General features: G+C 24.2%; 1 protein-coding gene across 1 annotated transcript; it reads left to right on the top strand.

Moving 5' to 3' along the window:
• Positions 1-293: 293 nt before the first annotated feature.
• On the top strand, positions 294-24,310 carry LOC117171190 (phenylalanine--tRNA ligase alpha subunit). Its single transcript, XM_033358267.1, has 8 exons — positions 294-570; positions 5,507-5,686; positions 8,179-8,516; positions 11,604-11,825; positions 11,918-12,033; positions 17,426-17,972; positions 23,386-23,487; positions 23,687-24,310. The coding sequence occupies exons 2-8, from the start codon at positions 5,546-5,548 to the stop codon at positions 24,294-24,296; spliced, it is 2,076 nt and encodes a 691-aa protein (XP_033214158.1). The 5' UTR covers positions 294-570; positions 5,507-5,545; the 3' UTR covers positions 24,297-24,310.
• Positions 24,311-24,569: the final 259 nt, after the last annotated feature.

Here is a 24,569-nt window from a genome sequence, read left to right as displayed (position 1 = left end):
CTAACCTCAAAATTGTATCATCTAAGAAAATGATCTTCGCGAAAGATTGAAGAACTGGGGTTTCGGCAAAATAAAGTTATTTTTTATGCCAGGAATCACGAGTTACATTTTGGAGGAAGGAAAAGGGTGAATTTTAGGAATTTTATGTACTTTTTGTGAAGGTTTCCCAGGGTGCAAAGACCCGTTCCCAGAGCACAACTAATTCTCCATAGTGAAATGCTTCTATTTTCTCCGTTTTTGTTTTTCGTGTCTCTCTTTTCGGATTCAAGGAACTCTACGTTTTACCAGAGATGAGGTGGATTTTATTTTTAATCGCGAATTTTTTAATTTATTAGTTGCGTATCACTTGAAAACTTGTCGCGAATTCCTACTCCTAACCTAATTTACCTAATCGCCGGAAATCCCGACCAGTGTCGAAGACCTACGATGACCCAAAGTGACCTGAAACGGCGACATTTGATGACACTTCCGGCGCGTTCGAGAACAGCTGTAAACCTGTAAACTAAATAGTAAATAGGCTGAATAGTTTTCGTTTCCTCACAGGAAAACTGAAAGGAGTCGGTGCAACCGGTAAATTAATAATATTCGCTTTTTGTATTTTAAATTTTATAAATGGTGAAAGTCAATAGTAATTTTAGAAAAGTTATCTTATGGAATAAAGTTCGGGTGACATAACCTCTTTTGCATGGGTCACGTGGTTCCTTCAGACGAGAAACTGTCAAAACTAATTTTTTTGCAAATTTAACAGATAAGACAGATTATAGAATTCTGTGCGAATTTTATTTGTTATGTAATCATACATTTCGAAATATGTTAATTTATCAAAATTAATAGTTGCGAAAATTGCGAATTTACACTGAAAAGTGATTTATTTTCTTGAATTAACGAAACGAACACTACTATTTTTTCAATTTGCTTTTAAAAATAATTTCAAAATTTTGAAGAAATTTTAAGAAATATTCTAAATTTCAAAATAATTTTCGGGATTTTAAAGACATTTTCTATGATCTCTAAGGACCTGCAAGATTTTAATCATTGGTTCTCTGCCAAAGGAAAGTTTACTTGAATAACAGAAATTGCCTTGGTTCAAAGAAATGGTTTTTTGTTTCGATATGAAAACTTTTCTTTAATTTAAGATTATTTTATACATTCTAAAGTGTCAAGAATTTGAAGGATTTAAAATTTTTAAAACGATTTTAAAGAATATAATGTATTTTAAAAGATTCCGAGAAATTTCTTCAGATTTTAGAAAATTTCATAAGATTTTAGAAAATTTCAAGATATTAAAAACTTTATATAAAGCATTTCAATGATTTTGTAATAGTTTAAAAGATTGAAAAGATATCAACGAATTTCACAATATTTCAAAGTTTCATAGGATTTCAGAAGAAATTAAAAGATTTCATAAGATTATAAGATATTTTTATAGGTTTTTAGGGGTTTAAAAAATTGGAGAATTTTTCAGGGTTTTCGGAGGATTTTAAGATTTCAAGAGATTTCAAAATGTGCAAAGTATTAAAGAAATCTCAAATTATTTCAAACATTATAGTGTATTTAAAAAAAATTGAGAATTTTTTTTAAACTTTTGGAATTTTTAATTCTGAAATCTTATGAAATTATTTGAAATTTATCAGAAATTTTTCAATTCATCTTGATATGCTCTATAATTATAACAAATTATTTGAAATCTCATGCCATTCCTTGGAACCTTTTAAAATACGTTATAATCTGTGAAATCTTATGAGATTTTTAAAACCCTTTAAATCTTGAATACCCTTTTCAAAATTCCTTGCACACTTTTAAATTTGGTAAAATATGCTAAATGCTTGAAATCTTTTAAATCTGTTGAAATCCTCTGAAATTACTAGGAAACCCTTAAAAATCGATGAAATGACAGTGAATTAATTTTTTTACCGGAAATTGTAGAAATTTTTAGAAAAAAATGGTCCCAGTTTAATTTCAACTGATTTTTAAACAATTAGTTAAACTGTTTTAATTTTTAAGCGTACATTTTAGTTTAAAAAAATTTGTATGCAGTTTTAAAAATTGAAACAATTTAAAATTACTAATGATGAATTATAATTATAAATAATAATAAATATAATATACTAATAATAAATTATAAATAATAAATAATAATCAGTAGTTATGAGTCAAATAGTCAAAAATAAACAAATAAACTTTAAAAATACAACCTAATTTTAAAAGAATATTTAAAAAGATTTAGAAAGATTTACAAAATTGTCAAGAATGAATGTGGAGGATGTAAAGAATTTTTAAAAATTTAGCGGTATTAAAAAAATGTTAAAAAAAATTCAAATAATTTAAAAAAACGTTTAGAAGTCCTGAAAAAATTTGAGAAATAATTTAAAATTAAACAAAAGTAAAACATCTTGTAAGTTAAGACGTGTTTAATTTATAAGAAAAATATAATCTTTTAATTTTTAATGTTTCCAGCTTAAAATTGCTCAAAATGATATAATTTTGAAAACTATTTAACCATTGATTGATTCTTCAATTTAGAGCATTGGAAATTATAACGTGGATTTATATTTTTGAAACTGAATCTGAATCTTTGAACTCTACGACTTATAAAAGTATAAAAAATTTTATATGGCACTTTAATAGCATTTAATTTAAAGTTGTTCAGTTAAAAAGCGTTCAAGAATTCCACTTTGAGTGCTTTAATTTGCAGCTCAGTTTTTATTCCATTAAATGGAAAAATATTTAGCTTCAGAGTTTGAATGTTTTAATTTTTTTGACCATGAAAAATATTTGCGAACCGTGAAAAAACAGAAAATAACCGGGAGTATTTTTTTTTTATTAAATAGGCCACCCTGTATAATCTTATGGAATCTTAATTTTATTTAAGATCTTATGAAACCCTTAAATATGATAAAATTCCGTGAAATCCTATAGATTTTTTTAACTCTTAGGAAATGATTAAAATTCTATAGAAATCTTTAAACTTCTTGGAAACTGATTTAAAAAATGTATTCCAAAGCTTTTAGAGTATTTTCCAAGATTCAAAGAGATTTCAAAATGTGGAAAGGATTTAAAAAGTTTAAAATAATTGCAAATAATATAATATATTATAAAAGATTTCGATTAATTAAGGATTTAAATAAAATTGGAGAGTTTTCCAGGTATTTTAGAAGATTTCAAAGCGTAAAAAATCTATTAAAGATTTTTTTTAAATTCCAAAGTATTTCAAAGAATGTAGGCATCTCGCAATGTTTAAGGGATTAATAGGATTTTCATATAAATTAAAATATTCTATATGAATATAAGATATTTAAACACATTTTTAGGAATTGAAAAAAATAGGGAAAGTTTCCCATATATTTTAGAGGATTTCAACACTTTTAGAGTATTTTAAAATATTTAAAAAGGGTATTAAGATTCAAAGGATGCAAAAATTTCAGAGTATTTTAAAGAATATATATTTTGCAATAATATAGAAAATTACAAGGGATTTAAACATTTCGAAGGAATTTGAAATGAATTGCGTAAGATTTCAGAAGATTCAAAATAGTTCAAGATATTCTACAATATTTAAGGGATTAATAGGATTTTAAAAGAAATATAAAGATTCCATAAGCTTATACCAAATTTGAATACATTTTTAGGGATTTAAAAATAATTTGATGGGTTTTCAGAGATTTCAGAGGGTTTCAACAGATGTTAAGGGATTTTACAGATTCTAAAGAATTTCGTAGGGTTATTGACAATTTTAAGAGATTAGCCAATTTTTTTTAGGAATTTAAAATGGTTTCGTAAGATTTCAGAAGATTCAAAACATTTCAACGGATTTCAAAGCTTTTAAGGTATTTTATAGGATTTCAAGGAAATATTACATGAATGTAATTTATGAAGTATTACATGATTTCATAATTTTTAAAGGATTTTTGAAAAATATTACAGATTTCCAAATGTTTTGCGGAATTTTATTCAATTCTTGTGGGATAACCTAGGATTGCACAAAATTTAATAGATTTTATGACATTTCAACGGAAATAGATATCAAGGAATTTCGTGGGTTTATAGAAAATTTTAAGAGATTTAACGATTTCTTAGGAATTTCAAATATTTCGTAAAATTTTAGAAGATTTAAAAGACTCCAAGGAAGTTTACAATATTTAAAGGATTAATAGGATTGCATCAGAAATTAAAAAATTTCATAAGATTATAAGAAATTTCAATAGATTTTTAGAGGTTTAAAAAAAATTTGGAAAGTTTTGCAGAGATTCTAGAGGATTTTAATCTATTTCAAAGCTTTTGGGTTATTTTACAAGATTTCAAAATGTGCAAAGTTTTTAAAAAAGATATTAGAAATTTAAAGGTTGAAAAAAAAATTTAAATAACTTTAAAGAATGTAGAGTGTTTTAAATGTTTCCGATGAAGTTCATAAGATTTCAAAGAATTTCGTAGGATTATAGTATATTGCAAATGATTACAAATTTGTTCATGAATTTTAATTATTTCAGAAGATCTATAGAATTTCAAGGAATTTTGCAATATTTAAGGGATTCCTAGGATTTAAAAAGAAATTAAAAGATTCCATTATATCATAAGAAATTTAAATAGATTTTTAGGGATTTAAAGAAAATTTCGAGAGTTTTCCTTTGATTTACACAGATTTCAAGGGATTTCAAAGCATTGAGAGTATCTTATAAGATTTTAAGGAATATCAGAAAAAAACGAAGATTTCCATGGATATCAAAGGGCTTTATTAGATTTTGTGTGAGTTTACGGAATTTTAGAGGAATTTTAAGATTTCATAATTTATTAAGGAATTTTGAGAATTATTACAGATTTCGAGATGTTTACAGGATTTTTTATTTAAGTACGATTACCAGGGATTTCACAAGATTTAATGGATTTGATTAATTTCAAGGGATTAAGCTTTCAAGAAATTTACCGAGATTTAAAAGTGTATCTAAGATGTTAGGGATTTTTTTTAATTTACAAGTATTTAAAGAATATAGTGTACTTAAAAATATTTTTAGATACTTTATGAGACTTCGAAGAATTTTGTAGGATCATAGAAAATTTCAAGAGATTTAAAAATTTCAAATGATTTCGTAAGATTTCAGAAGATTCAATAGATTTGAAAGAATTTGAAGATTTTATAAGATTACAGAAAATATCAATAGACTTTTATGAACTTAAAAAAAATTCAAAGTGTTTCAGACTTTTATAAGAATTATATCGGATCACAAAAATAATGATACTTGATTTAATATTTAGAAAGTTGCATGACACTATTTTCCTACCATTTTTCAGAATTTGTGCTACTATTGACACTATTTTTAATTTTTGTAATGAGTCCGAGGGCTGCCATTTATCCTGTTTAAAATTAATTTACAAGGATCTTTGTAACTTAAATATTGTAAAAAATTAGTTTGTTTTTAATTTAAGAATATTAAATTAAAGCAGGTTTAAACTTTAAATTGTGATTTTCACCAGATTTTTTGTAAATAAAATAAAATTTTTTCTCTTTTAGGCCAGTGTTTTATATAGCCTAGGTATTAAAATTTGTAAGATGACAAGCGAATTGTCAGAAAAGATTCTGGAGTATTTATCCAAATGCGATGAGATCGATTCACTCGATTTGGCGAAAATTTTCCAAGAAGATCACCAGAAAGTGATTGGGGCAATTAAAAGTCTCCAAGCTATTGGAAACGTAAGTTATCTAAGTTTTACAATAAATAAAAACTGCCATTTAATATTATAGTAGGCTTCACATTCTTTTTCCTATTTTATATAAATTAGATTATATCGTATTTTTTGCTCCATCTATATTTTATACCCTTTTCGGGTTGGTACATATCTAAAATCATGGAGGGTTTTCAATTTCTAAAATATCCTGCCATTTGAAGCTAGATTTTTATTAGAAGCTCTCGCATACGCCTGAAAAATTGGCCAGAGAAGTGGAAAACTGCAGAAAACCAAAAATTCAATTGTTTGATAAAATTCGTCTATTTTTGACTTGAAGACTCAGCTTTTTAGTTGAAAATGCAAATGTTTTTGGTTAAAATTTAAATAAGTTTGGTTAAAAATTGATATTTCTTGGTTGAAAATAACTTCTTAAGTGAAATTTCATCTCTTTTGGTTAGAAATTTGACTGGTTAAGTTTTTAATTATTTTTTTTTTAAATTCAATTATTTATTTAAAAAGTCATCTTTGTTAATCGATAATTAAACTGTTTTATTGAACATTTGGATAGAAAATCCGTTCTTTTGGATTAAAATGTTATCTTTTTGGTTGAATATGAACTTTTTTGTTGAAAATTCAATTATTCTATAAAATCCAATTTTTTTTGCTTGAAAATTCAACGTATTTCTTTGTTGGTTTTGGTTGAAAACTCATTGCCTTTTTCTAAATATGCAACTATTTGTTTTAAATTTTAATTCTTTTTTTAAATTCAACTATTTTGATAAAAATTCAACTTTTTAATAGAAAATTTATGTTTTCTGGTTGAAAATGAACATTTTTGTGTTGATAATTTGACTGTATTTAAACAAATCCCCCTTTTTCACTTGAAAATTCAACTATTTGACTTGAATACAACTACGTATTTTGTTAAAAATTTTTTTGTTTTTGAAAATACAACTACTTTTGGTTGAAGTCTAATCTTGTTGGCTTGAAAGTTAAACTTTTGTTTGGTTCGGTTGAAAAATGATTGTTTTTTTTTTTAATATTCAAATGTTTGGTTGAAAATTTAACTATTTTGTTGAAAATTCAAATATTTTGATAAAAATCCATTTTTTTAATTAAATTCATTCATTAATTCATTAAATATTAACTCTTTTTTTATGATATTTAAACTGACATTAAAAAATGCGCCTTTTTTACTGGAAAATTCAACTTTTTATTTAAGAAAAGCGACTGTTTTTGGTTGAATTTTCATTTTTCTTTAAATCCACCATTCGGTTTATTATTTACTGTTTTCTTTCAAATTTAACTATATTGTTAAAAAGTCAATTTTTTGTCGATAATTTAACTATCTTGTTGAGGATTCGTCTTTCGGGATAAAAAATTCATTATTTTGGATAGAATATTAATTTTTTTATTGAAAATTAACTTTTTTGTTAAAAATTCAACTGTTCTATAAAATACGTCGTTTTGACTTGAAAGTTCAACTATTTGGTTGCAAATTCCTCTTAATATGTTAAAAATTCAACTATATGGTTGTTTAGTCCGAAAATTAATTGCTTTTTTTTAATTCAACTATTTTGTTAAAACTTGAATTATTTTCTTTAAAATTCAACTATTTTGATAAAAAGTCATGTTTTTAAAATAAAAATCTATCTTTTTGACCAAAAATGCATCTTTTTTTGGTTGTAAATTCAACTGATCTATAAAATGCATCTTTTTGGCTTGAAAATGTACGTATTAGATTGAAAATGAACCTGTTTTTGGTTAAAGCTTAATCATTTTTGTTTGAAAACTGGACCATATGGTTGCAAATTCCTCTTTATAGGTTAAAAATTCAACTTTATTTTTAAAAATCATCTTGGCAGGTTAAAAAGTCAAATATTTTTTGAAATTTTTTGGAAATTCGAGACTTTTGTCTGTTTAAAAGTTATTTTTTTAAATTCAACTATTTGGTGAAGACTTTAATTATTTTGTTAAAAATTCATTTATTTTGATAAAAAATTTACCTTTTGATTGAAAATTTATCTTTTTTGGTCGAAAGTGAAGTTTTTTTTTTCTTTAAAATTTAACTAATTCGAGAAAATGTCATGTTTTTAAAATTAAAAATCCATTTTTTTTTGGTTGTCAATTCAACTGATCTTTAAAAAAAACGATTTGGTTGCCAATTCCTCTTTATAGGTTGAAAATTCAACTTTTATTTTAAATCATAACTTTTGCTTGAAAAATCATCTTTGCAGGTTAAAAAGTCAAATATTTTTTTGAAATTCAAGACTTTTGTCTGGTTAACAGTTTTTTTTTTATTTAACTATTTGGTTGAAAATTGACCTTTCTTGGTTAAAAATTATCTATTTTGTCAAAAATTCAACTATTTTATTGGAAATGCCATTTATTGATTCTTGATAGTATAGGAATTTTAAGTATTTCATATTAAATTCAATATGGTATTAACATCAGTTTTATTAAAATATTTGATTCCTCTATTTTCTGGAAATATCGTTCTATTTATCCTGCTTTTAGTTAATCAACGCGAATCAAGTAAATACGAAAAGATGGGAACTGACAGAGGAAGGTCAGCACGTTTTAAAATTTGGAAGTCACGAAGCTGCGGTTTATAACGCAATTTCGGAAAACGGTTCACCGCAAGCTGAGATAATGAAAACCGTAACTTACGCAAAAGTAGGACTGTCAAAGGCACTTGCAGCTGGCTGGGTAGAAATAGACAAAAATGACAAGTCCGTAGTCAAAAGAAAAGTAGCTTCCATCATCGATACTCCTCAAGTTCATTTAATGAACCTTTCTGAAGTTCCAGAGAATATTAAAAAGGAGTACAAGAAGAGAAAATTCCTTCAGGAAGTGTAAGACGATTTTTTTCTAATTTTCAGGGTGTCTACTCACCTCGGAAACCTAGAATTGCCAGGGAACATTTATATGCCTGGAAAACCCTGAAAACTTCAGGGATTTTTTTTTAATTCAGGAAATTTGTTCGAAACCGTGTATAAATTTAAAAAAATTATAATATAAAAATAAACATCTTTTTTCATTTTTGAAATTAGCCTTATATTATTGGATTTAACTATTTTTATTAAATTCAATTTTTCTTTGTTTTTTGAACTAGTCCAGTTGAATGTTCCATCATTTTAGTTTAAAATTCAATCATTTTAATCAAATAGTTCAATTTAGATAAATTTTCACCCAAATAGTCAAATTTTTGACAAGAAAATCAGGCCTAATTAAAAATTTTGCTGTTATTAAAAATGGTTTACCTTCGGTTGAAAATAAATCTTTTTTAGCGAAATCTCAAACCAAAATGATGAATCTGTAAGTGGATTAGTTGAATTTTTAACCAAAAAGAATTTTTTTAAATACAAGTATTTTTAATAAAATAGTTCAATTTAGATAAATTTTCAACCAAAGAGTCAAATTTTTTAAAAAAGAAGATAAGATTTCATTGAAAATTTTGTCATGAACAATGGTTTATGTTTGGTTGAAAATTAGTTTTTACTGATAATTAAACTAACCCACTTGAATATTCCATCGTATTAGTTAAAAATTCATCTATTTGAAAACGATTTTTAACTGAAATATTAACTATTTAATTATTGGTTAAAAATTAATATTTTTAGCGAAATATCAATTCAAAAAGATTACAATAATTTTTAATCAAATAGTTCAATTTAGATTAATTTTGAACCAATAATAATAAACCAATAATAATAATAATAATAATAATAATAATAATTTTCTACAAAAGAATATAAAACTTAACTTCTTTATTAAAAATTTCGTTGTTATTAATAATGGTTTATTCTTCTTTGAAAATTAATTTTAACGGAAAATTAAACTACAGTTGAATATTCCATAATTTAAGTTCAAAATTAATCTCTTTGGTTTAAAAATAGTTTTTAGATAGAAAATTAACTACTTAACTATTGCTTGAAAATTTATGTTTTTTAATTAAATTCTAAATCAAAAAGATTTATTTTCTGCAAATAAAGACGGATTTTCAAAAAATACCAGAATTTGTGATCAAATAGTTCAATTTAGATTAATTTTCAACCAAATAGTCCAATTTTCTACAAAAGAAAATAAAACTTAACTTCTTTGTTGATTTTTTTTGTTAACATTTTTTTTCAAATTAATGTAAACTAAAAATTGATCTGATCTAGTTAAATATTCCCTAGTTTTAGTTGAAAATTCATCTTCCTAATTGAACACTAGTTTTTTAACTGAAAGTTTAATTAATTAATTATTGGCTGGAGGTTTATATTTTTTAGTTGAAAACTCATGTCTTTTATTGAAAATTCTTCCTTTTGGGTATGCAATTAATCTTCTTGATTGACAAATCAACAATTGATTAAAAAATATATAATTTTGTTAAGAAATAATTTTTCATAGTCGAAGATTGTAGAAAATTGAACTATTTTGTTGAAAATTCGTTTCTTCGTTGTTGAAAATCAATTTTTAAATTGTAGTTTTTGCCGGTCTAGTTGAATATTCCATCATTTTATTAAAGAATTCATCTCTTTGGTTGAAAAGCAATCTTTTCAACCTCAAATTTAACTATTCGGTTTTTGGTTGAAAATTGATCTGTTTTAGTTGAAAATTAATGTTTTTTGTTAAAAATTCGTCTTTTTTTTGGTAGAAAATTAATTTTTTTGCTCAAAAGTTTGATTGAATTTTGCTTTTTCCCTTTGCTAAATAATCTTTCTTAGTTGAAAATGTATTTTTCGGTTGAATTCAACTGTTTTCGATGTAAATAAAAATATTTTCGGGTTGAAATATCAATTATTATAGTTTAAGTTAGGAATTTATCTTTTTGGTCAAAAATTCTATTACTTGGTTTAACGTTAAACCCCTTTGTTAAAAAATATTTATTTTCTTTTGTTGGATGATTTATAATTTTAATTAAAAATTCCACTGTTTGGTTAAAAACCTAAATTCTTTGTAAATGTTTTTTGAAAACTGATTTTAACCAAAGAGATGAATTTTTAATTTAAATGATGAATCTTTATCCGAGAAAATGAATTTTTAATAAAAGTGTTTAAATTTCAATCAACTGTTGAATTTTTAACTAAAAAGGTCAATTATTAAGCAATAATTAAATAGTTAAATGTCCATTTAAAAAATTAATTTGTATCCTAAGGAGAAGAATTTTCAATAAAAATGGTGGAATATTCAACTGGATTAGTTCAATTTTCAGTCAAAATTAATAAAAAAAAAACAACAATTTCCAACAAAGAAGTCTTCTTTTGTAAAAAATTCAATTATTTGGTTGAAAATTCAACTATTTCATTTACCAATTCATCAGTTTGTTTGAAAATTCAATTAAAAAAAGGTCAATTCTCTACCAATAATAAAATAGTTAAATTCTCAGGTGAGTTTTCAACCAAAATAAATAAATTTTTAAGTGAAATAGTTGAATATTAAACACAGCAGATAAATTTTTAACAAAGAATATTAATTTTCTACCAAAAGGGGCGACTTTAGAAAAAAGAAGAATTTTTAGTTAAATAGTTCAGTTTTCAACAAGAAAGATTAATTTTCAACCAAAGTCAATATTTTTCAGCGTAAATTCAACTATTGAATTTTTGGTTGAAAATTAATCTTTTTTAGTTGAAAATTCAACTTATTCAGTTGAAGATTCATCAGTCTGATTGAAACTTGAACTAGTTCGTTAAAAAATATATTTTTAGTTAAAAATTATTTTTTTATTAACTGAAAAGTTAACTATTTTGTGGAAAATTGTGTTGAATAATTTGTTTCGAAATATTGAAATGGCTGCCTGCTATAAAAAATATCTTGAAAAATCTTGAAAAGCTTGAAAACCCCTGAAATTGTCAGGGAATTTATTTCGAAGATTTGAGTAGACACACTGATTATCAAATAATTTATTTACTTAAAACCATTTCTAATTAAATTATGCCCAACGTTTTTATTTATAGCGTAATAAAAAGCGTCTTGCTAAGCAAAGGCGAATCCTTCTCCACTAAAGTCGAAAAACAAGAAGCTGACGTGACAGCCGATTTACTAGTCAACGATGCCTGGAAGGAGAAAAAGTTTAAACCTTACAACTTTGACGCCCTGGGCTCAGCTCTCGATGTTGGTCATCTACATCCTTTGCTGAAAGTTCGTGCCGAATTTAGGAAAATTTTCCTTGAAATGGGGTTCGTAAATGATGATTTTATATAAAAAAATAGTAACAAATAAGTAAATTTAAGATGCAAAGAGCGTCGAAATGAAAAGAGATTTTTTGCAGATTCACTGAGATGCCGACAAACAATTATGTTGAGAGTTCCTTTTGGAATTTTGACGCTCTTTTCCAACCTCAACAACATCCTGCGAGAGACGCTCATGATACGTTCTTTGTTGCTGGTAATCTCGCTATTTTTTATCTTATTTTTTCCCTTTTTTATTATTTTTACCCTTTTCTTCTTTTTTTTACGAAGTTCTGATTATTGTTTTAAGAATCATAAACAAAAAGTCTAGGTATTATAACACAAGATGCTTTGAAAAATATTTATTTTGATGGTATAAATTTGAAATATTTTTTAAGCAGAGGAAATAAGTAGATTTTTTACGAAAATAGGGAAATAAATTTTTTTAAATAAAATTAATGTAGTAACTTATATTCAAATTCCTAACATTTGAAGTAAAAATGTTACATTTTCAATAAAATAGATAAATTTTGATCAAATAGTTAAATTTTTAGCCCTCAAGATTATTATTATGACCAAATAGGCGAATTTACAATCAAAGAGATGAATTTTCTTCCAAATTGATGAATCTTTAACCAAAAATTAATTTTTAGCCAAGTAATACAACTTTTAACTAAGTTGTTTGATATTTCATCCACAAAATATTTTAATTTTTAATAAAAACACTTAAATTGATCTAAAATAGAAGAATTTTCAAGAAAGTAGTTAGTTTTTCCATCGAAAAAGATTTTTTAATCAAGAAAGAAGAGTTTTCAATAAAATTGTTCAAGTTTCGAGCCAAAAAAGAAAAAAAATTCTACATAGAAGTGGCACTTTTAACCTGAAAATATGAATTTTCAACAAAAAGTATATTTCCAACCAAAGAGATGAATCTTTAACCCTCAGAAATGAATTTTTAACAAAGTAGTTCAACTTTAAGCCAAGCAGTTGAATTTTCAACAAAGAAATATTTTTATTTTAAATTAGACAGTAAATTTGTCATAAAATGCGAATTTGCAGAAAAATAGTAGATTTTTCTACCAAAAAATATTCAGTCAAGACAGTGAAAAAAATCAACCAAAATAGTTGAGTATTATAAAGAAGACGAATTTTCAACAGAATAGTTGATTTTTCTGACAAAAAAGATTTTATATTCATAGGAAATGAATTTTTAACGAAGTAGGTCAACTTTTAGTTAAGCAGTTGAATTTTCAACCAAAAATATGAATTGTCATCCAAGATGATTCATTTTTTACCAACATTTTTAATTTTATTTACAAAAAATATTAAATTTTCAAACAAGATATGAATTTTCAAAAAGGTATTTCAATACATAACCAAGTTGTTGATTTTTCACTCAAATTATATGAATTTTCAACAAAAAATGTAATAGTTAAATTTTCAACTAAAAAGCTTAAATTTTCAACAAACGGAAAAATTAATTTTTGAAAAAAGATATCAATTTTCAACTAAAATTATAAATTATAAAGAAAGAAAATATATATAAAGGAGTTCAGGTTTCAACCAAATTGTCGAATTTTCAACCAAAAGGATGATTTTTCTACAAAACAGTCGAAATTTTAACCCGAAAAATATGAATTTTCAATAAACTGGATTAATTTTTAACCAAATAGTCGAATTTTCAACCGAAAAGATGAATTTTAAAATATGAAGATTAACTTTCTATAAAAAATATGAATTTTCAACAAAATACATTAATTTTAAACCAAAAACTTACATTTTCAACAAACAGAAAAATGATTTTTTAACGTAGCGAAATTTAATTTATCTAAAGAAAAGACGACTTTTCAACCAAATAATCAGTTTTTCTGCAAAAAAAAGATTTTTCAGTCAAGAAAAAAAATATATTTCACCCAAGTTGTTGAATTTTCAATAAATTAATTGAATCCTCAACTGAAACCGATGAATTTTCAATTAAACAAATGCTTTTTTAACCTGAAAAATTAATTTTCTATAAAAATAAATTGATTTTCAAACTAAAAAAGACGAATTATCAACCAATAAAGATATCTTAGTCTTTTTCTACAAAACATTTGGAGGGTGGCGACTTGAACGGGAAAGAACAGGAAATGACCGTAAATTTAATACAAAAATTATTTAAAAAAACGGAAATTTACTTCTGATCGTAGTAAAATTCAAGTTTTTATTTTTTTAATCATTTTTGTCAATTTAGAAAGTTTGAAGACACATCATGTTACTTGAAAATTTAACTCTTTTTAAAAATTTAATTACTTTATTGTAAATCAATTTCTAAAAAAAATTTAACTATTCCAGCAGAAAATTGAACGAATAAAGTCCGTTTTTTGTTACTGTTAAGAATTCGATTTTTAAACAAAATTCAGCTTTTCTATTTTTGGTTGGAAATTTCTCTTTTTTTAATGCAAATTCAACTGTTTGGTTGAAAATTTATATATATATTTTTTTAAATTAAACTATTTGTTTGAAAGGTATGGAACTTAAATATTGCAGTTGAAAATTCATCAATTTGTTTGAAAACTAATTTCTTCAACTGAAAATTTAACTATTTCATTTGTGGATGAAAATTGATCTTTTCTAGTTCACAATTCAACAATTTTGATGGAAATGTGTCTTTTTAAATTGAAAATTTAAATATGACTTTAAAAATTCACGTATTTTGTTTAAAAAATCGACTTTTTGGTAGAAATATAATATAAAATGAAGATAAATATTTATCATTTTATTTAAAAATTCATCTTTAAGGTTAGAAAAAAAATTACTTGGTTGAAAGTTGAACTCTTTTGTTTAAAATTAATTTTTTTGTTGACAATTCATAATTTTAATTAAAAATTTATTTAGTTACTTGAAATATGATCTATTTGGTTGAAAACTTGTTTTTTGTTTGGATGAAAAGGATCTTTTTGCCGTAAATTTAATTATTTTGTTGAAAATTTGTGTCTTTTTTGTTTCAAAATTATTTAGTTTGTTAAACTGAAAATGTAACTATTATTCAAGTTGAATATTGTATAATTTTTTTATAAAAATGCATTTCTTTTATAAACATTTATTTTTTTACTAAAAATTTAATTATTCACTTTTTAGTGGAAAATTGATATTTTTTAGTTGAAAATTCGCTTTTTTTATAGAAATTAATATTCTTGGTTAAAAGTTCATCTTTCTGGTTCAAAATGCAACTCTTCTAGTTAAATATTTACATTTTTATTTTAAAATTCATCACTTTGTTTGAAGAGGTAACTATTTTTTTGAAACTTAGTTTTTTTGTTTTTGAAAGTTAGTTTTTTTGATTGTTAAAAGGAATTTTTTTAACTCAAAATGTTACTCATTCCAATGGAAAACTCTATACTTGTAGTTGAAAATTTATATTTTTGTTAAACATTAATTTTTTTAACTAAAAATTTAATTATTTAAGTTTTGGTTGACAATTTATCTTTTTTAGTCAAAATAAATTTTTTTGGTTGAAAACTCTTATGTTTGGTTAAAAATTATTTTTTAGTTCAAAATTCAATTATTTTGTAGAAAATTTGTCTTCTTTAACTAGAAAATCAATTATTTCGTTTACAATTCAGGTATTTTCTTGAAAAATTAATCTTTTTATTTTTTGACCGGGAATTTTACCAAATTTTTAGAATAAAAATTTTATACAACTTTGATTTCAACCGTTTTTAAAATAATTTTTCAAATTGTGATTTTTCAAATTATTATATCATTCACTTTAGAATGCTTAATTTAAAAATCTTTTAATTTAAAAATTTTACATTTTAGATTTTGAGTTTTTAAATCATATGTTTTAATTTAAAGAATTTTAAAATGCAGTTTTAAAGCCTTAAAAAATTAAAAATTAGAAGCTTTTAAAATCGAAGATCTTTCAATAAAAAACAGGGTGTCCGCCGGACCGGGAAACCGAAAATTTTACGAATTTTTAGAAGAAAAATCTGATCAATTTCGATTTTAACTATTTTTAAAATAATTAAAGTGCAGTTTTGAAGATTTAAACATTTAAAAATTAAAAGAATTTGCAGTTAAGTCCTGTTAAATAAAAAACAGTTTTATTTTATCAACTGTAAATATAAATAAAAAAATTATTAAAAATTTGAGAATTTCCAATTTGTAACTGTTTCAATATGGAAGTCTTGATAAGAATTGAAATTCATATAGTATTTATTCCTATAATTTTATTTTTGAATAAAAATTTTCATGATTTATCAATAATATATTTTTAATTCAGAGTTTGAAGTCTTCTTTTATATTATTTTTTATATCAAATTTAATACATAAATTTATTAATATATTATTTCTATTAATTTTTTTAGCCATCAAAAAATGTAAACGTGCGTTTCACTATTTTCAAATTAAAAATAAATCCATAATAATATAGTCATAACTAAAGGTTTTTATTGAATTTAAAATATTTTGTGTCTAAATTATTTAATTTTCATCCCATTTAATTTCAAATGTCTTAATGTGGAAAAAATAATAAGTTTTTCATATTTAACAACATTTCACTGTTCATTTGAGACGAGTAAATTGAAACAAAATAAATCAAAGAAAACAACTTGAAACGAAATTGTTTTACTAAGAATCTTAAGAATTTTTTTTATTCTTTTGAAGTCTTTCACAATTCTTTAAAAAATTCAACATTTTTTCTCGAAATCTGAAAATATCTACATTTTATTTTTAATTCAGCTGTAAGTATTTGAAATTATTTCAAGTTCTAAATTTAATTCGAATCTTTTTAAAGCTTCTAAATATCTCTTAAAAATATTCTAATCTTTTAAACAATAATAAGTGTTCTATTATTATTTATAAATTCAAATTCCTTTTATTTTTAATTTGCAGGATTTTCTAAAAGTTATAGAAAAAATTTAATTCATTTTGAAATATATTTAAAAGTTCCAAAAAAAAATAAAAAAATAATTTTGAATTTGGAAAAATTTAAAACCACTTCTAGATTTCTCAAGATTTTGAAATAAAATTTTAAAGCTTTTAAAGGATTAAAATTATTATTTTTTGAATTTTTAATGTGTAGCTTAAAATTATTTAAAATAATATAATTTTGAAAATGTTTCAAGTTCATTCCCTGATTCTTTAATTTAGAGTATTGAAAAGTTTAAAGTGGATTTATATTTTTGGAACAGTTTATGGAGCAGTTTATTTTAATTTCATTTAACATTTTGAATGCTTTAATTTATTGTTTATTACTTTGTATGGAAAAATGTTTAGAATATATTTTAATTTTTTTTATTTCATTGGCCGTAAAAATGTTTGCGAACCGGGATTTTTTTTTCGATTTAACAGCCATCCTGATCTTCTTCATTTGCTATGCCAGTTTAAGATTTATCATTTTATTTGAAAATTCATCACTTTGGTTGAAAATTTAACTGTAAATTTAAATATGAATATGTTACTTTTAGTTAATTGGGAAAATTGAAAAACTTGACCGGGAAATGACCGACAATTTGAAATCGTCCGTCCAATACCCACCCTGTTCATCGTTTTTAATCTCTGAGACTACAATAAAATGCATAAAACAGAAAATTATTCCAAAAATGAATTTTCTGTTATTGTTTCAGAGCCAAAATTGAGTACATGCTTCCCCGAGAATTACTTGAAGAAGGTGAAGGAAGTGCACAGCGTTGGAGGCTACGGATCCCAGGGTTATCGATACGATTGGAAATTTGAAGAAGCTCAAAAAAATCTTCTTCGCACCCACACGACAGCTGTGAGCGCACGAATGTTGTACAAACTCATGCAGGATGGTGAATTCAAGCCGGTAAAGTATTTCAGCATCGACAGGGTTTTCCGGAATGAAACTTTGGATGCGACCCATCTTGCCGAATTCCATCAGATCGAGGGTGTCGTGGCTGATTTTGACCTTTCCCTCGGAGATTTAATCGGCACTCTTTACGAATTCTTCAGCAAACTTGGCATCACGCAGCTTGAATTCAAACCTGCTTATAATCCTTACACCGAACCGAGCATGGAAATATTTTGTTTTCATAATGGATTGGGAAAATGGATCGAAATTGGAAACAGTGGGATTTTCAGACCTGAAATGTTACTTCCCATGGGCCTCCCCGAAAATGTCAATGTCATTGCCTGGGGATTATCTTTAGAAAGGTAAGGATACGATCTTAAAAGTGGAAAAAAGTTATAGCAGGGATCATAGTCTTTCCTATTTTTAACAAACTTTCTATTTTCTCTTTAAATAAGCGATATTCGGGATTTCCAATTTTCTAACTAAATATTTTTCAAGTATTAAAAATGAGAATGAAATTTTATTAAAACTTTTATTCGGTGATCGATAAATGATAAAAATTTCCATTCATAAATTTTATTGTCTAGTTGGAAATTTAACAGTTTTCTTAAAAAGACATCCTGTTTGTTTGCAAATTCAACTGTTTTGTTAAACATTCGTATTTTTTAAAATTAAAAATTGAGCTTTTTCGTAGAACATTAACCTTTTATTTAAAATTTATATATATTTTTTTGTTGATAAGTCAACTGAAATCTTTTTGGATGAATACTATTTTTAATTAGAAATATTGCATTTTTCTTGAATAAAAATGCAACTGTTTTGTTGAAAATTCAACTATTTCCTACGAAATTTACCTTTTGTTTAAAATTCATATTTTTGTGTAGAAAATTAAATTGAAATCTTTTTGGATGCAACAATTCAACTCTTTTTTTGAAAATTCCTTTTGTTATTTAAAAACTTAGCTGTGTTCGTAGAATTTTTATTTTTCTTAAACAAAAATGCAACCGTTTGTTTGAAAAGTAAACCATATTATTAAAAAGTCATACTCTTTATTTAAAAATTCCACTGTTTAGAAGAAAATTAACTTATTGTTTACAATTGTTGTTTTGGCGTTGGGTAGTGAACTTGGAATCTTCTTTGGATAGAAATTTAACATTTTTTAAAGTTTTTTTTTAATTCACCTGTTTTAGAAGAAATTCCATATTTCTCGAATAAAAATGCAACTATTTGTTGAAAAATCAACAATTTTGTTGAAAAGGCATACTTTTTTATTGAAAATTCTGCTGTTTTGTTAAATATTGAAAAATTTTGTAGAAAATGTACTTTTTGTTTAAATTTAAGATTTTGGTGTTGAAAGGGAACTGAAATATTTTCTGGATGAAAATTCAACTATTTTGATTTTTTTTTTATATTAAACATTCATCTGTCTTAAAAGAAATTTCATCTTTCTTTAATAAAAATGCAACTGTTCGGTTGAAAGTTCAACTCTTTTTTTTTTTAAGTTTATTGGATAAAAATGCAACTATTTGTTAAAAATTTAACTATTTTGTTCAATAGTCATACTTTTTGGTTGAAAATTCTGCTGTTTTGTTGAATATTGAACAATTTCGTAGAAAATGTACTTTTTCTTTAAATTTAAGATTTTGGCGTTGAAAGAGAACTGATATCTTTTCTGGATGAAAATTCAACGATTTTTGAAATATTTTTTACATTAAGAATTCATTTGTTTGAAGAGAAATTTAATCTTTCGTGGATAAAACTTCAACTTTTTGGTTGAAAAATAAATTATTTTGTTAAAAAATCCAGCATTTTTGTTGAAAAAATTTATTTTTTAAATTGAAAAATACAATTTTTTCGTAGAAACTTATTTTATGTTAGGAAATTCATATTTTATTCTTGATTAGACAACTCGAATCTATTTTGAATTAAAATCCAACTCTTGCTTTTTAAACTTGTTTTTTTTTTAATAAACATTTATTTGCTTTAAGAGAAATGTAATTTTTTTGGACGAAAATGCAACTATTTAGTAGAGAATTAAACAATTTTGTTAAATAGGCATCCTTTATGTTTAAAAATTCGTCTTTTTGGATTAAAATTTTTATTTTTGTTTCGTAGAACTTCTTTCTTGTTTCAAAGTTCATATTTTGATTGTGAAAAATCAACTTAAATCTGTTTTAGCAGAAAATTCAACTCTTTTTTCGAAAATTGATCTTTTTCATTCAAAAATTTATCTGTTTTAGTAGATATCTCATTTTTTAAAATGAAAATACAACTTTTTGCTCCAAAAATTCTTCCTTGATTTGGTTGAATTACTTTGTTAAGAAATCATCTTTTTTGTTGAAGATTTATATTTTAATTGAAAATTCAACTATTTGGTTAAAAGTGAAACTACATTCTCAAAAAATTGTTTTCTTGATTGAAGGTTTTTTGTTTAAAATTAAAATTCTCCCTTTCTGGTAAAAAGAGAATTTTCTTGGTTTGAAATTTCATGTTTGTTGGGTAAAAAAACATCAGTTTCTTGGGAAATTAATTTTTTGCTCAAATCATATTTTTGGATTTTAAATTTAATTTTTGTAGAGAAAATTCGTCTTTTGGATTGAAGGTTCAACAATATAGATGAACTTTTATTTCTTTCTTGAGTGAAAAATCTTTATTTGTTGAAAATTCGTATTTTAGGTTTTAAAATGATTTTTTTGTATAATTTTTATGTTAATAAATTTTGGTTAAAAACATATCTTTTATAGTAGAAAAGACATTTTTTGTTTCAAATAAATTAATAAATTAGAAAATGTTAAATTTGTATCTGAAATTCCATTTTCTTGCGTTTATATAAGATTTTATGTTAAAAAAAAACAATATTATAATGCTGTTATTTGAAAATTAATAATCAAAGAAGATGGAAAATTAGTAAAGGAAAAATCAGGACATTTTGAAAATAAATTCTTGGGCATCCTCTACTCACTCTACTAGGAATAACTAGAAAAACATTTCTGGAAAATGAGTCCGGGAAATGGCAGTGAATTGATTTTTTGACCGGGAATTTGACAAATTTGTAGGAAAAAAATCTGTCCAAGTTTCATTTCTTCAGTTCAACTTTTAACTTACAAAATTTTTCATTTAAAGAATTTTAAAATTCAGTTTTGAAGAATTAAAAAATTACAAATTAGAAGCGTTTGAAATCGACAGTTTTGCATAAAAACATTTTTAGTTGATCAACTGTGAATAAACCTTATGCTTTATTAAATTGAACAGAATTTAAAAGATTAAAAAGTGAATAATTAATTTTAAATGCCAGATTGGAAATTTATTAAAATTCAAAATAATATATTCATAATTAAAGACTTTTAATAAATTTCAAATATTGTTTCAATGTGCAATTTGAAAATTTGAACTTTTCAATCAAGAAAAAGAAATATTTTAATATTTAGAAATATTTGACTGTTAATTTTAAATCAGTAATTATTAATTACATTTTCAAAACGAAACAAAGAAAGTAAACTTTAAATTTGACAATTTTCATTGTTCTATTTAAAGAATTTTAATTGTGAAGTAAAATTATTTAATTTGAATGTATAAATAAATATTGAACACCTATTATTCCTAGAAACAATTCTATGAAGTCGAAGTGATATTTAAAAGTTTTGATAACATTTTAAAATAATTAAAAATTTGAAATCATTTAAATTTGTTAAGAATCCCAGGAAAATTTAAAATTATTTTATATTCTGAAAAATTATTTTTAAGAGAATATTTTAAAAGTTTTAAAAAGACTTCCAAATTAAAAAAAATTAATCTGGACTATTTTAGCGATTTTTTTGCAGAATCTTTTCACAACATTTTAGGAAAAATTGTAATTATTTAAAAAGAAATATAATAGTTCTGAAACATTTTTAACATAATTTAAAATAATTGAAAACAAAATGTACATTTTTTAAGATTTTGAAATAAAATAAAAAATGTATTTTGTTGAAAATTCAACAATTTAGTTGAAACTGCTTTTCTTTCTCAACTGAAAAATCTTTCTTGGTTGAAAGTTTAACTAATTTATTAAAAAATTACCTTTTTTATTTACATATTCACCATTTTAGTTGAAAATTCATCTATTTGGTTAAAAGTTTTATTGTTTTGTTTGAAAAGTAGCTTTTTCAACTAAAAATTGAACTATTCCATTTTTGCTTAGAAGTTAATGTTTTTTAGTTGAAAATTTAACTATTTGGCTGAAAATTCTGTTTTGTAGAAAATTAATCTTCTTCGTTGAAAATTCATCTTTTTGGTTAACTCATCAACAATTTTGATATAAATTCCTCCTTGTTGGTTGAAAACTCAACTATTTCGCTAAAAAATTCAACTATTTGCTTAAAATTGAACTTTTTTTTTATAAAAACTCATATTTTCTGATGGAAAATTCAATTGTTTTGTTGAAAATTCATCTTTTCATTGGAAATTTAAGTATTTTTATAACAAAATATTTGATTGAAAATTATTATGTGTTGACAGTTCATATTTTCGGGTTGAATATTTAACAATTTGGTTGAAATTTTTTTTTTATTCTCAACTGAAAAATATTTCTTGGTTGAAAGCTGAACTGCTTTGTTAAAAAGTGAATTTTTTGTTAAGATTCATTATTTTAGTTGACAATTAACTTCTTTTGTATAGAAGTTCTTTTTTTAAATTAACTTTTCCGACTAAAAATTGAACTATTCCTTCTTTAGTTGAAATTTTGTTTATCAGTTAAAATTGAACTGTGGTTGAAAAATCGTCAGTTTTTGTAGAAAATTAATCTTCTTGTATTGAAAATTTATCTTTTTGGTTAAAATTTTAACAATTTGTTAGAAAATCCTTCTTTTTGTTGAAAGTTCGGCTATTTGGCTAAATAAATTAAACTTTTTTATAATGAAAATTCAACTATTTGCTTAAAATTGAACTTTTTTTATGAAAACTCATATTTTCGGATGGAAAATTCAACTGTTTTGTTGAAAATTCATCTTTTGGCATTGAAAATTTAAGTATTTTATAAAAAAATTAAATATTTGATTGAAAATTAACTTGTGTTGACAATTCAAATTTTCGGATTGAATATTTAACAATTTCGTTGAAATTATTTTCTTATTCTGAACTGAAAAATCTTTCTTGGTTGAAAACTGTACCGCTTTGTTAAAAGGTGGATTTTTTTTAAGATTCATTATTTTAGTTGAAAAATAACTTCTTTGGTATAGAACTTTTTTTTTTTTAATTAACTTTTTCTACTAAAAATTGAACCATTCCATTTTTTGTTGAAAATGTAACCTGCTTGGTTGAAAATTCATCTTTTTGATTAAAATTTCAATAAGTTGTTAGAAAATCCTTTTAAGTTCTGCTATTTTGCTAAAGAAATGAAACTATTTGCTTAAAATTAGACTTTTTTAAAATGAAAATTCATCTTTTTGCATTGAAAATTAAAGTATTCTGTAGAAAATTAAAATTTTGTTTTCTTAGTTGAACATTGAACTATTTAAAATGTTAAATATTTGCTGACGGATTTTTTACATCGCTATGAATGGAGTTCCAACGATTTAAGTATATCCAATGTTTTTTAATAAATTCTTTAATTTCAGAAATCTTTAAACAATATCCTAACTATATTTAAAAATACAAAAATTTCTAACAAATATATATGTTTAATCTTTCCCCTTTTTCCTGAAGAAATTACTCTACTTTCCCTTTTTTTAGCTCCTTTTTCACTCTGATCCCTGATATAGTTATTTAATTTTTTTTTAATTAAAATTTATTTCACAGGCCGACTATGATTAAATACGGTTTAAACAACATAAGAGACTTGGTGGGACCCAAAGTCGATTTACAGATGGTACACGACAATCCGCTCTGTCGACTAGACAAGTAAATAAATATTTTGGATTTATATTCTCATTGGAATGTTATTAAATTATTTGAAAATTATTTAATAAAACGTTTTCTAGACTTTAAACTGCATTATTCTTTCATCGTTCCATTTTTTAAATCGTTCTTCTAAATTTTCTAAATTTTTCTGGATCTTAGAACCTATTATATGATTTAACGCGTCTTCTCTCATCAACAGAAACGATCCCCGATCAGTGCAAGAGAAGAGAAGAAAAAGCGACGAGTTGTCGAAAAGCATTGTCAATCAGAGACAAGAAACATGTGTTCAGGACATTGTCATCTTCTGCGACCCAAAATATCCACTCTATACTCTGGAGACTCTGCTATCAATTTTTAAACGGGATTTTTCAATATCTGTATCAGTACATTCGCACTCGTCGGTTCAGAAACTTCCCGATCATCTTGTAGAATTTTGTTCAGAATTTAGAACGAGTAGAAAAAACGTGGATTTTGAAATCACCTTCATTTGGAAAATTGTGGGGGTCGATCCGCAAATGCAAATCTCGGCAATAAGAGAATTTTCGGGAGAAACTAATATTGCTCGTTTTTTGAATCGTCTAGTCGAAGAGAGGAAACCAAATCTTTTAAGGTATGAGAGCAACGGGGCACTTTACGCCTATCAAATTGACGCGTTCCTTGATCGGATCAATGAGAGTTTACATTGTTTGGATAGTAAAAATAAATTGAAAAATCTACGTGCTTTAATCAAAGGACAGTATCTAATGGGAGATGAAATTTCAATAGCTGACATCGTTCTTCAATCGATTTGCCGAAATCTTGGAAAATAAAGTTTTACAAATCTTAAAAGTGTGGTATTTACTCTTTCTTTCGCAAATGATTTTTAAGTTCTTCTTTCTTGGCTCTGATTACAAAATTTAGAAATCTAATCAAGCCTATTAGTGATATTTTGTCTCAAAAAGAGTAACAATTTAAACCTGGATTTGTCAGGGAATTTTTAAATACCTGGAAAAGTCGGAGCATTTTATAGAGTGTGAACTTTTTTTTAATTATAAAATTAAATTGAATAACTATGATTCTTCATTCGCAAAATTAGCTTTATA

This window comes from Belonocnema kinseyi, chromosome 4, assembly GCF_010883055.1.
Source record: "Belonocnema kinseyi isolate 2016_QV_RU_SX_M_011 chromosome 4, B_treatae_v1, whole genome shotgun sequence".
Taxonomy (NCBI): domain Eukaryota; kingdom Metazoa; phylum Arthropoda; class Insecta; order Hymenoptera; family Cynipidae; genus Belonocnema; species Belonocnema kinseyi.
The sequence above is the reverse complement of the archived record's forward strand: the minus strand, read 5'-3'. Positions and strand labels throughout refer to the sequence as shown.